The following is a 13,985-nucleotide window of genomic DNA, read 5'->3' on the forward strand; positions in this document are numbered from 1 at the left end:
CAAAGAATTACAAAATTATATACCACTTGAAATATTGACCCTTTACCTTATGCATCGAACCCAACCTAGATTATAAATAAGTTTAAGATAAATCTCAGCAATAACAACTAATCCTGAAAAGTATCAAAGAACATCTCGAAGGATTCATCGACTGAAGACAGGATCACATCAACATCTTGCGGATCATTTTGGGATGGTATGCTGCACCTACTCTTCTTCGTTTTTAGATGTTTGGAAGACTCGACAGCGTCAACCGAGAGTGCATCTGGAGTAACCTACGCAGGTTGAGCATTCCGAAGAAACTAATGGTTATTATTAGAGCGGCATGTGATGGCACTGTGTCACGTTCGGCACCGAGGTGAAATCTCATATCTTGCCGTCTATATTGTTTGTTCTTGTTAGTTGTGAAGTTCTTAAGGGTGCCTTGCCCGGAGGACGAGGATCTGATTCAATGGATCCTGACATCTTTCGACAAATACTCGACTGTTCTGATTACATCTCTCTCAACGAATTATGAACCTTAGTGAAATGCTCTGGATTTGCAAAAGAAGGCAGGTAGAGTCTGACTGGAAATAAATAACAACAAAATCAAGGTTCTTAGCCTGACGGGGCATTAATGGGCAAAACATCGATCAATTTGTATATTTGTATGTCTACTGTTACTCGAAAGCCCCAAGCCCTCGTCAATACTTGTTTGCGTTGTGCCAGCGGGAGACTCTGGTCTGATAAAATTTCGAATGAAGATCTTGATCGGCGCATAGGCGAGTTACCCCTGGATGTGTTGATGGGAAAGCGAAAGTAGCTATGAATAGGTCATATATTAAGGAAGGGGGTCGTCCCAGAAACACTGGCCGCAAAACACTAAAAAACATTCTTCGTTCTTCATGTACTTAGTCAATTTCTTCAGTCTCCATACTAAGATAGTGGAGATTCAAAAAAGTTAACCTGCTTGTGTTTAGGCCTTTCAACTTTTGTGAACTAGGAACGTTAAAATAATTTAAAAAGTATATATGTGTAAATATACATGAAATAACAAACAAGCCGTGGATTCACATAATATATATGTTTTGTTAATATTTTAGATTTTTTCATTCGGGGGTGAGCAAATGATTTGGCTGTTGATGTCTTGCTGCCGGCACTTGAATTTTAAAAGCCATCATCATCATCATCAACTGCGCAACAACCGGTATCCGGTCTAGGCCTGCCTTAATAAGGAACTCCAGACATCCCGGTTTTGCGGCGAGGTCCACCAATTCGATTTCCCCAAAAGCTGTCTGGCGTCCTGGTCTACGCCATCGCCCCATCCTAAGCAGGGTCTGCCTCGTCTTCTTTTTCTACCATAGATATTGCCCTTATAGACTTTCCGGGTGGGATCATCCTCATCCATACGGATTAAGTGACCCGCCCACCGTAACCTATTGAGCCAGAATTTATCCACAACCGGACGGTCATGGTATCGCTCATAGATTTCGTCATTGTGTAGACTACGGAATAGTCCATCCTCATGTAGGGGTAATTTAAAAGCCAACTTTGACTTAAAATCATTCGTATTTTGGTTAGGATTGATTTGAAAAATCTCTTCCCAGTTTGCTTTTAAAATAGAGCTTTTGAGCGTTGGTCTAAGAACCATATATACCGCCTACGTTTCATACCTTCGTTTTCTGCTTCATGAAAAAATTTTTTGGTAATTGTTTTCGCAGATACTTGACGCTGCTTAATATATTTGTCCTCTGTTTGCCTTAATTTTTGTAATTGCAACCTTAGAAACACTAGACTCCATCGCTAACCGACTGGTCGAAATGACTGGTTCTAATTTTTTAAAGATACAGCATTTTTCGACAATTGTTAACCGTTTCTACGGCACACAATTGCCGGAAAAATAAAGAGCAGCTGAGAAATTAAGTGGATGGGACATTAATACAAAAAACTATGTCAATACCTGCAAGGTATTATAAATGACACGATGAGCTGGGCTCCAGCAATCTAGTTCTCATATCTCTCACTGAATAAATATGACTAATGAGAACATCAATGCTTTTCAGCCTTGAAGAATCAAACCCAGCTACGTGGTTTGTTACGTTCCGATTTACTAGCTGCTTTCCATGAGCGATAAAAAGTTTACATGCATACAATTATAGCACGTAGCATTAATTCTGCTCATTTGATTGATTGTGCTATTGCAAGCTAGCAATAGCGCTACTGTCACAATAAGAGCTAAGCCATCAATAATTTTAGAGATCCTTGCCCGTACTTTACGGGCCAAGTTGAATTTTTTGAACACAGTGTTCGCGGACATCGGAGATATCAATGTCTCCCCCGCGAAGTTCCATTGATTAAAATCTGCGGGGGTTGTACAGACATGCTGAAATCCACATTTTCTCTGACAACCACGATTTCATCACCTCAAAGCAGATTTAAAAAAGCATGGGAATGCCAACGAAACTATAATAACTTGACAACTAAAAACGATGTAGCATTGTAGTGGGACACAATGGTATTATTTACAAAAAGGAGGAAACGGAATGGCCTTTGCCTTCCAGAGATGAGGGCTATAGCACTTCAACTCTCCGAAGAAGTGAAATATCTGGGAGTTATTCTAGACAAGAAGCTTCTTTGGAACAAACATGTAGAGATAAAGATGAAACGAGCTCTGGCAGCTTATGGCCTGTGTAGACGGACCTTTGCCTCAACATGTTCGCTTATGCATCCGTAGTGTGGTGGGTTAAAGTGAAACAAAACTAGCCACACTGCAGAGAACTGTGTGTCTGAGTATCACCGGTGCCATGAGCGCGACATCCGGTGCAGCTCTGAATGTAATACTCAATTTACAGCCCTTGGGTTTGTTTATTCAGAGCGCTGAAATGAGAGCAGCTCATAGACTAATTCGATTGGATCTATGGGAAACAATGGACATGGGAGGCACAGAGCATTGGAAGAGTCATCGGGAGAACTGAGTCTAGTTTTCGCAATGCCTTCCGATTCTCGGATCCCCATACATCTGTTTGGTAGAAGATATGATGTTATCTTGAAACGAAGAGAAAACTGGGACGAACGAGAAAGTGCGTGTCAGGATATTCTGACGTCTTTTACACCGACGATTCAAAAACAGAAAATGGTTCTGGAGCCGGAGTCTGCCTCTGGAATAAAAACGAAAGGTGGGCTTTTCCGCTGGGACAATACACAACGGTCTTTCAGACTGAAGTATATCCGATCCTAAGGGCGACAATCTGGATGATTGAAGAGCAAGCGCATCGCAATCTGTAGCGATAGTAAAGCTGCGTTGAGTTGTACTTTGATCACTTCAAAAATCGTTCAGGAATGTAGAAATCGATTGAACTCTGTTTCTAGATTGAATACGGTGAAATTACTCTGGATACCTGGTCATTGTGGTGTAGAGGGAAATGAAATCTCGGGTACCTTAGCAAAAGAGCCTTCAACTTCCCCCATGCCCGACCGGATCCAGCAATTGGGGTGTCAGTAGGATTGGCTGATGCTGCTATCAAAAACTAGGAGCAAATTTCCTATAATGTCAACTGGCGAAGCCTTAATGCTGCTAGACACATCAAACTTTCCCTGTCAGAACCAAACAAATATACTGCAGAGTTCATCCTGTCGAAAAGCAGGAAGACTTGCAGAAGTATTTTGGGCATTCTGACTGGCCGTAATACACTAGCTGGGCATCTGTTCAGAATAAGAATTATACAAGATGATACGGGTCCATCTTGTAATAAGGAAGCGAAATTCACGGAACATTTCTATATGAGTGTCCCGCCCATGAGCGCATCAGACATTCAATTTTTGTTGCTAATGTGCTCCAAATGCAACGGGTAGCATCAAATCTACTAACGGAAATCCTGCGATCCATAAACGAATCCAGGATATTCTGTTAGACGGGGAATCGAGTACAATGGAACACTAAGGTCTGAGTGCTCAGAGGCTTTGCCTCTCTCCTATCTCGAATAGACAAACACACAAATAGTGGGATATAATAGTACTGGCGGCAATGAAAAGTGAATGTACTTGCTAGAAAAGGATGCCAATAACTATTTGAACCCCCAAACGATAACACTAAATCAGCAGCTCCTTAGTTGTGAAAGCCCTAAGGAATTGGAAAATTAGTCCATTGATAGGAAATAGTGATGGGCCATAGGCACAGCAAATTCATGCTGCAATACGGAAGGCAAATAAAATCTGCGACGGTTGTCTACATTAGAGATCCAATATTCAGACTGCAGTGAGGAGGATAAGACCATCTTTTATATCATACTAGGCAACCCTGTACCTACACGGTGGAAGTTTACTACCTGCGGAGTAACAAAACATGAAATGAAGCTCGATCAGATGCATCTAGTCGAATATCTTTTGGACCTGGCGAATATGACTATTCACTTAAACGAACTTTGGTAGTTCACACAATAAGCTGGCAAGTTGCAGTAAGGGGCCATAAAACCCAATCCTACAAAAGTTATTTATCCATCTACCCTTAAGATCGCCACACAAGTTGTACAGCGACTTAAACTTCAACTGTTTAGACCAATGATTCGGTTCATCCTAGGATCTCTGTAACCGCCGGAATTATGCAAATACACCTAAAATTGTGGCACTTAGGACGGACGCCCTCCTTCGAAATTTTGGCATTTATTTGTTTTCCCATTCTCTGAGGAAAATTTTGGCTTTTCATGATTTTGAAATGAAAGTAGTAGAGACTACTGGGGTTGCAAATATTAGTTCCAGCGCATTGATGACAAATGTAATTTTATTGTTGTTTGGGGATGGATGGATTTTTCGTCCATTCGCCCGTGGAAACTAGAACTTCAACATACTTTACCCAGGCCTTCCGAGAGGGAGAAAGAAAGGATTTTCCCCGGGCCCGACATTCTCTCGACGACCCGAAATAGAAATTATATCAATTATGCAATTTCAGAAGGTGGGCAATGACTTTCGCTTCGGCCAGGTTTTTATGATATTATATGATGAGAACCTGTGTAAGGTGCTATTTATGCCTCTTATCCTTAATGGCCTTCACCAGACCATCGGAAGACTTGGGACCACAGCATATTTGTGAGACCACCGCAATTACGAATTTCTTTTTTTACGACTTTTGGTACTTGGTACTACTGCTTTATTGGAATTCTACCGTCTCATACTCACCCCCTCGCATCATCATGGTTCTAAACTCTTTATATTCGCTGGATTGCCTCCCAAGTTTTTGAAATCAACCAGAACTTATGGCGTCCTTTGGAACACGACTGACAATTGAACTTGCATCAGGGATAAAAGCCCTTTTGATGGCGACCCAGTACTCATCAATATTCTGTGGCAAGTTGTTCAAGACACTTTTTGTCCACGCGGGATCGTGAAAATTGGGGAGACAAACCTCTCCGTCCCCGTGAGTAGACAGGGGTGCGATAAGTAAGAGCCAATATCAGTGTTCTTTTTGCTATACATACGTTTCTAGTTGTTTCAAATGAAGGGTGTAGAGTGTAGAGATAGAAAAATAATTAGAAAATTAGCGGAGACGGTGGATAGATTTTACATTCTGAAAAGGACTTCTATTGTCTGCCATGAACACAAGCAATGAGTCACGCTTCTGTAGCCACACAGGCATGTAGTTTGCCACGGAATTCACAATTTGCAAACAATTGTATTCACTTATCGACGGATAATTGTTCAATGTTTTAAATATATTTACACGTTTCATACCCAAATATATTTTGAATATTTGCCCAATCATTCTATCCTCCTTTCGTAGATTGACATATTACATTTTGGCCCGACATCCATCTCGAAGTGAATAGCGTAATACTGGCCAGATGGATAGGTTTTTATGAGTTTCTCTCCATTTGAATCCACATAGTCGCCATAGCACGTTTTCGTTATTTCCTTAAAGTAAACAAACGCTCAATAGCTAACAGATTTAAATATAGAATTAAGATCTTTTTTACAGTCATTCCTATTCTTGATGCACGAATTTGATCATTAAGGGACTTCCCTATGAAACTTAACTTCGGCAGGCCTAAACTCCGAGCGACTTTATATGCATCAATCAAAAATCTTGGCTTTTGGTTCCTCCCTATGAAAGTTTAAGATTGAATATCAAAATATGAGCAATCGAAAGGAGTACAAGCGGAAGCAAAACGTTAAGTACCTTTATAGGCAGGTGACAGGCATATAGCAAATACGTGATAACTTGAAGGCGGGTCCCTGTGTTCTGCATTCGGAACATGAGCCATGACCATATCACGTTCAAAGTTTCCAATAATTTGAGAAACATAATTCGTCGGCAGTAACATTCTGAAGAAGTTCCTGCATCATAAACGTACCCGTGAATATTTCATTTCGGTCAATACCAGTCAAATTTGTACTCACCAGCTCCAATTTTCCCGTATCATTGGCTTTCCCACCAAAACTCCGACAATTTCCTGAGTGTCATCGTCGATTGCAAGCAAGGACGTCTCGTCTTTCATAATGTAATAAACTATTTGGAAGAAACTCATAAGTGAACTGCAACAATGTTTAACGTTGAAAGTGTGCAACAAAACGCTGGATGTCAAGTGCCATTTCTTTAAAAAATCTAGCGCTGCCTTGCAATCAGATTTTTTTAAATCCCGAACAAGTATGCCATCTTGAACACTCCATACAACTGGTTTCATATATGCTAAGGACATTATTTTTCTTAATTTTCTTGGAATTCTTATAGCAATTATATCTAAAATACATGCAATTTCAAATTTACGATTATTTTTTATTTGTCATTTCTCGCGGGGAAACTTCGAAATTCATTTTAGGATGCCAATGTGTCTGGGCATATTTATAGATGAATGATTCCTTATTTGATTTTTAATCAATCGAGGGTCAATGTAACCGTCCTTTGAGCAGAATTCGTTTTAATTTAGAGATTGTATCTTTTCACAAAATCAACTCCAGGAATAATATTCCTCAGAGTTCGGTTGGAGAGTATCCTTGACCATTTGTTCAGTAAATTCGCGGGATATTTGTTTTTGGCGTTGCTGATTAACACGATCAAAAAACTCGCCTCAAGCGCAATTTTGACCACATTACACCTTGCTTATGGACGTAGAACAATTGCAAGTAGGGTTAGTATTGATTGCCACGGTTCACGGTGAATTTTCAGAAGTATGAACATTTAGAACCATGGGACTCAACATCCTTCACCCACTGATAATGAAAGGTAGTCAGGCTTTTAAATGTGTATAGTGAAATCGTCCGAAAAATTTATCCTTAGAGCGAGTAGCAAATCTCGAACAATGGAACATAACATGCTCCGGGACCTCGGTGTAGCGCGAATTTGGGACTCGTCTAATTTGAAGCGATGCAAATACTTCATGTATCCACCGTGTTCCGTAATAAACTGTGTTAGATGGTAACTCAATTCTTCGTGTTTTCTCTCTACCCATCTTTTAATGCAAGGAATCTCCTGTACAGCTCCTAAGCAGATTTGCCCTTCTTCTCTGTTAGAGACAGTGCACCTTAATCACTAGAAAACTCAAAGGAATCATTCTCACGATGACAAACTTCGTCATCTGATTGTCCTATATACACTGCACACCCTTGGTGCGATCGGCCAGTGTGCCGAACTCCCTCTCCCCTAGTTCACCGCGTTGTCCACAGACAGGAGCCACGTACCACAGAATAGATCTCACCTCCCCTGCTATAAATAGACGGCAACTATGTTTTGGACCTCCAATATTACGCATCGTCCTTACTAAAGCTGACCTAGCCTTTGCTGTCTTTTCTCGCGCATAATCCCGTGCTCCTTCAAGCTCAACTTGGCATCAATTATTATCCCCAGGTACTTAATGATCGATTTTAAAACGATCTTGTGATTAACAAAGCTTATTTTGACAGTATTTTTCCTTTCTATTTTCTTCTACTTTAACCATTTGTAATCATACTTTAATAGTCAGAATGGTTTCAATTCCATAAACTTCCACGTCCTCAGGGTGCTTGGCAACTACCACCACCGCCAGGTCGTCTGCACAACCAATCAACGTTACTTCCTCTGCACACGAAAGCCAAGCACTCCGTTTTACATTATGTTCCACAAGAGGGGCCCTAATACGAAACCATAAAAACACTTGCTGTCACAACACATAAAGAAGTCTCTCCGAGAGACAACTCGCGATTATTCGAGCGCAGTAACCAGGGACATTCAGTTTAGCCAAGGTGTTTTCCATCTAACTCCAGTTGGCTGAATTAAAGGCATTCTTGACATCTAGCTGACTCACTTTATCCAGCGCTGTTCCCTTTGGATCGTGATCTCTTTCTAAACCCGCTAGGAATGTCTCCTCTTCGAAAGACCCAGTGGGCCAGTCAGCTAACTTGGTTTTTAAGGTTTTGTGTTTACGGTTTACTGTCTGTCTGTCTGTCTGTCTGTCTGTCTGTCTGTCTGTCTGTCTGTCTGTCTGTCCGTCTGTCTGTCTGTCTGTCTGTCTGTCCGTCACACGCATTTTTCTCGGAGACGGTTATAGCGATTGACACCAAATTTGGTAGAAAGGTGGGAACTGTAAACGCTCACGCATACAGTGAATTACATCCTTTTAGGTGAAATTTAAGGGGGGGTCCCCATACATGCAAAAGGGGGGTGTAAAATTTTTTTTCATCAAATATAGTCATGTGAGGTATCAAATTAAAGGTCTCGATTAGTACTTTTCAAAGCCGATCTTAGTTTTGACATTTGTTGGAAGGGTGGGGAGCCCGGGGGGTTGAAAGTGATCACTTCTTTAAGGGGGCCATTCTCAGAAACTACCAAACCGAAAAATCTGAAAAAAATCAGGACGCTGCCACTATATGGTGCCTGGGCTCCGAAATACCTTCCATGCCGATATCTGTTTAAATAAAGTTAATAATAGTATATTACTACAATTTTTTGTAATTGGTTAGAAACCCCCCTTAAGTTCATCCGAGTACCATGAAATTGCAGTGATATAGGCTGTAATGTATAGCATGATTTTACCAAGTTTGGTGGAAATCGCACTATTACTAACAAAGTTATAATACCTCAAATTTGTTGCTTCTTTGAAAATTGAAGACTATGAATGTCAATATCACCCGAAAGTGGATACTCTTACATAATATATGGATATATTACGTGCTACGTACTAAGAAATACACAAAACCTTTCGTACCTGAAGCGTGCAGCTTCCGGTTTCCCGACTTGTTTAAATTCTGTTGCACATTTGGCTGCAACATAATCAGTTTCTAAGGTTGAGAAAAATGGCCTGGTGGTCATTGTGGGTGCCGTTTTCACTGACCCAATAGACCATCCCTCGCACCAGCTCGACAAGCGAGCTCAACCTTTTGCCGCGAAAGGTGAGCACGCATCCAACGTTGGCTACTAAAATGTCCAGCTCCGCGAAGGTTTCAAGTAGGATTTGGCTTCTGGTGTTCGTAGTTTGAATTCCCCACTCCAATGACCATATGTTGATCGTCGGTAATAATTTCAAAGCCGTGGTCTCTAGCGTCAAACACCAAGCTGTCTAACATTTTCTCATATTGCGTTGTTGTCGCAATAGGAGGGACATAACCACTCTAGATGTAGATGCCATTGACTTTTGCTCTTACGAAACCCGCTCCCGGGAACACCATTGTTTTTGTATGGTTGTGTCTTTCACCCACATAGCACTACTGTAAATTAGACCGGCTTCGCAGATTGCCAGCACGTCTACATACGACAATCGAATGGTTCTCGGGAACAGGTCTTGAGTTGCCCCGCAATGGTTGGCGTTGATTTGTATAATCCTATTATTTATTATTATCTGCCACCACCTATTATGTATCGGTCGTCCACTCCCTCTTTCTATTTACAAAACATGCATCGTAGATCTCCAGTATGATCTCTGAAGTGGTGGCCCTCTTCTCCACACTTTCTATACCTTTTTGATGTATCGTTTTGACTAGTGTACATTGCTTCCGCTTAGGTTAAATTGTCCCTTAGCTCACCTAGCACATTTTCCACCTGATTCTGCTGGATTTATTTAGTTGCAACATAAGAACCCCTTTCTGCGTTCGGCTGATACGACTGACACTATCACCCTAGTCTGTCGATTCCAAATCTGCTTTGACTTTCCGAAAGATATTAACGTAAGATATATCTTTCTTGAAAATAATAATTATTTCCGGACGGATCCTTCTTTTGTCCTTTGTTGCTTGTCCATTGGTCAGTTTTACGAACTGCCGATTCTTTCCCTTTTGTCAATGTTGAGGCAATAATCGAGCCGGCAAAGAGGCTTCTTTCTTATTGGCCACTCGCGTTCACATCTACCTTATGAAGAGATGTCACCTGCGTTTCTCGCGTGGCTATGAACTCTATTGCCCTAATATCGAACAACTTAATGCCCCTTATCAGAGCGTTACTATTTTGGAAGATATTTTGCCTCACCTTGATTAACTCACAGAGTTCATTATACGTTCTTCCAGTAGAAAAAACGCTGTTCCAGTTTGCTGCTTTTTAAGTTCGTCTTTTACAACAGCAGCATTAACGTCGATCCGGGGAATATCAATCAATCTCGAGGTGACGTTCACTTCGGTGGTGACCTTTCACGCTCTGAGCTCTTACGAAAGAATCCGGTGTGGAACTCATTTCCACTCCACTATTATCTATTATAGGATTAAATGTTTCCCATTACTAAGCCACTGTGTTCCCCGGATATCGACAGCCGGCAGACCGCTTGCTCACTCCCAAAAACCACCACCACTGGATTTCCTGCCTCGTAAAAAAAAATCTTCACATAGTCAATTTTTATCCGCGGGTTTCGTCCCGCCTACCTGGCCTGCGCACAACTCCTAATGGGAACAGATGCATGTCGATAATGCATAATTCCATTTGTTCATTTTTAGGACTTCTAACTAGTGGAGTTGGTCATAGTCGGTTCCAGTTATCTAGGATAATTCTGACATTATCTCATGATTATCGTACCTCTTGATTGTTTTGTGACACCGGGTCGGAATAAAGAATATTCTTTTAACTTTTGGCGGCTGTTCAACTGGAGGGTGTCTTCTAGCTGTGGAGATAAGTTCTTTTTTCATGACCTTCTGGTTGAACTGTATGAGGCAGGAAGAGTTAGGACCAGCAGCGAAATAGTTGTTGAAACTAGGATTAACGAAGGGCCTTGACCTTGGTTTCGTAATTTACTACTTCTCTCAGTTTCTCTTTTAAGGACTAGTATCGTCAATCAATTGTTTCCTAGTGCTCTTTCATGATGTTGATTATCGCGTCTAAGTGTGGTTTTTGAGAAGTGAAATGAGGAAGTTTTCATTTTAATGAATATCGCTCATTTTTTCCGACATTCTAGGATCCCCAAAAATGAGTTGGCGACTATTACTACAATGTTGACAGCGCCTCATTTCATTCTTACTGTTCTTCGAGTAACAAAAAGCAGCTCAGCAACGAAATATAAATAGATAAGATACATATAAGTAGCGGCGATGTATAATATAATAGGTCACTTGTTCACGAGAAGCTGCTTCTAAAGCTATCAAAAGATTATCGTTTTGTTTTCCAGTGCTCTGAATTAAAACCTGTATGGGTGCAAATCAAAGTAGACCAACGGCTTCCTGTAATGGGAAGTCTTAGTTGTTGTTGGACTACCTCTACCCCCCTTCCCTTTTCTTTCGAGACTAACAGGGAAATGAGCGGGTGGCTATATTATGGCTATCTGTGTGAGCCCGCATGCACCCCACATATTCATTCATTATGATTACGTTTTCTGCAATATTTAATTACTTTATCATAATCCATGGTTTCTTCGATGTTCTGAGTTGGCGGTTTAAATAAGTGATGCTAATTTGGGAATCCACCTTGACAACTCTCGCTAAACCTTCGTCACCATAATAGATATTGATGATTCTTTGATGCTAACTATTGTGGCTTCTTCAATATTTCTTGACTTTCTTTTCTAATAACTTCAGGATCCTTCCTAGATGTGTAAAACTAGCGTTTACCTTGTGATAACTTTCTCTTTTAAAGGTTGTTACTTTCAATGACTCGCCGATAATAAAATCCCCTGATGTTAATGTGGTTAAATCATTCGAGTCACTTGATGATTTTCATCCCCCAACGGAAGCTATTGCACGCTTTCTACATATTATGCAAATCGAACTCACAGCGGTTACAGCCATTATTGTCCTTAGTGGTTTTCTTGTGTTGTCGCTTGATTTAATATTTCAGGCGCTTGGTGCTTCCAATCACCAAAACTTTCGGATTCTTCAAACCATGAGGACACTCTCGCGTTGTATTATGCAATAAATACTAAGGAAGGCCAATACTAAATGGCTCGGGTTGCTGCATCTGCCTTGCAACTACCTCTGAGCAGCTGCATAATTTGCATCCGACAAGACTCGTTCTGCCTCGCCTTCAAAACTCGTTTTCAAGTAATACATGTTTTCACACTGTGCCATTGGCTAATTGTCGACCGCCTGGGTAACTACTATTAACATCGATTGATAGTAGTCGATTTTCTTTCCCGCTACATGTGAACCCTTGTCTCTCGACTCGTTCCTCATCCACAGGACCGCTGATTGCACTAATCAAATTAAATAAGAGCAATGGATGGCCTTGCCTCCTATTAAAATTTCGATGTATTATCCTTCCTCCTCCCTTACTTGAAAGATGCTCCACTTTATGCTATGAGTTGAGAAAATTCATCCCACCAGGCATAATACTCCTTGAATAAGATTATGAGAGTAATTTATCGAAGCATTCCCCATCTTCAATTGACAGACAGATTTTTTATTAGATTTTTTGGCAAAAGAATTAATTATCTTACTAAATGCAGCAGAAAGAGACCATGTTTCTATGTATGGACTTCTATTTCTCAATAAGCGTTCAGAAAACTCATATGAAAAAACAATGATTTACTACTATATATTGTAGAAGGCAGCAAGAATAAATGCACCACAGTAGGTCAACTACGTCCTATTTTTTGTCAAGTCCATTGCGTTAATTTCAAGTAAGTATTATACACTTTCCTCCATATATTTACTTTATATAAAAATGGATTTCTGCACCATCACTTACGACCTTGATTGTGAGACGATCATACCATCAATTATTTGGCTGGAAACAAAGGACATTCGTTTTCAAGACTTGTCCGCCAAAATGTTTGAATATGCAATTCTCTTCATTCAGGTCTGTATTGAGGATTCTTGAGTATCAACCTTTCTCTAAAATCCTGTCTTTTAAAGGACTACATTTCCGAGTCAAACCATCTTGTGAAAAGCATGGATTTTGAAGAGGACGAGGAAGCTATGGAGGAGCTTTGCGAACGCTTTCATTCCATTATGGAGGACGAGGTCAGTTTGATTGCTATTAATAAAGACGAAAAACAGATCCTTGGGTTGTCGCTTAATAAAATCATGAATTATGAGGACTTTTCCTGGTGAGTATTCATAAGAGAAGATCTCTGCATTTCACTGTTATTTTGTAATTTATTGATTGCATATCTCACTTTAGGATGCATTGGAAAATAATGGCAAAGGAAAACATTAAAGTAAATAAATTATTTAATTTACAATACGAAGTACAATTTATGAGTAAACTAGAATCGAAAATAAAAAGTGCCAGTTGCTTTCACGTTTTCTACCTCATCATTCATGGTCGGGGTGAAAGTAGTGGTAAGTACAGGACAAGCTATAGTCCACCTAACTTTCATATTAATATATATCTTCACGTATTTCAGATGCCTATGTTCGAAAACAATTACTGTCGCAAGCCGAAAAAGAAGGAAGACATTTGGGATGCATATATTTGACCTTCCTAGCAACCAATAAAGCTGAACAAAATTGTGCTGACGCAATTGGAATGCAAGTATGTATGCTATTCCATTTTATCCTAGAATGGTTTGGTCAGCGTTTCATAGAATATAATAGCAAATTTTTACTGAAACTAGATTCCATATTCGAAAATTTGATCTAAGAAGCAGCCACTTCTTCATGAAAAAAAATTAAAACTTCTGTAATATAGT

At 40.3% G+C, this 13,985-nt stretch overlaps 1 protein-coding gene across 1 annotated transcript; it reads right to left on the reverse strand.

Moving 5' to 3' along the window:
- Nucleotides 1–5,660: 5,660 nt before the first annotated feature.
- On the reverse strand, nucleotides 5,661–6,782 carry LOC119655534. The gene is made up of 4 exons (XM_038061448.1): nucleotides 6,370–6,782; nucleotides 6,149–6,306; nucleotides 5,946–6,073; nucleotides 5,661–5,883 (listed from the first exon to the last, which is right to left on the reverse strand). Exons 1-4 carry the CDS (start codon nucleotides 6,666–6,668, stop codon nucleotides 5,731–5,733), a joined length of 738 nt encoding a protein of 245 aa, XP_037917376.1. The 5' UTR covers nucleotides 6,669–6,782; the 3' UTR covers nucleotides 5,661–5,730.
- Nucleotides 6,783–13,985: the final 7,203 nt, after the last annotated feature.

The sequence above is a fragment of the Hermetia illucens genome, chromosome 4, assembly GCF_905115235.1.
Source record: "Hermetia illucens chromosome 4, iHerIll2.2.curated.20191125, whole genome shotgun sequence".
NCBI lineage: Eukaryota > Metazoa > Arthropoda > Insecta > Diptera > Stratiomyidae > Hermetia > Hermetia illucens.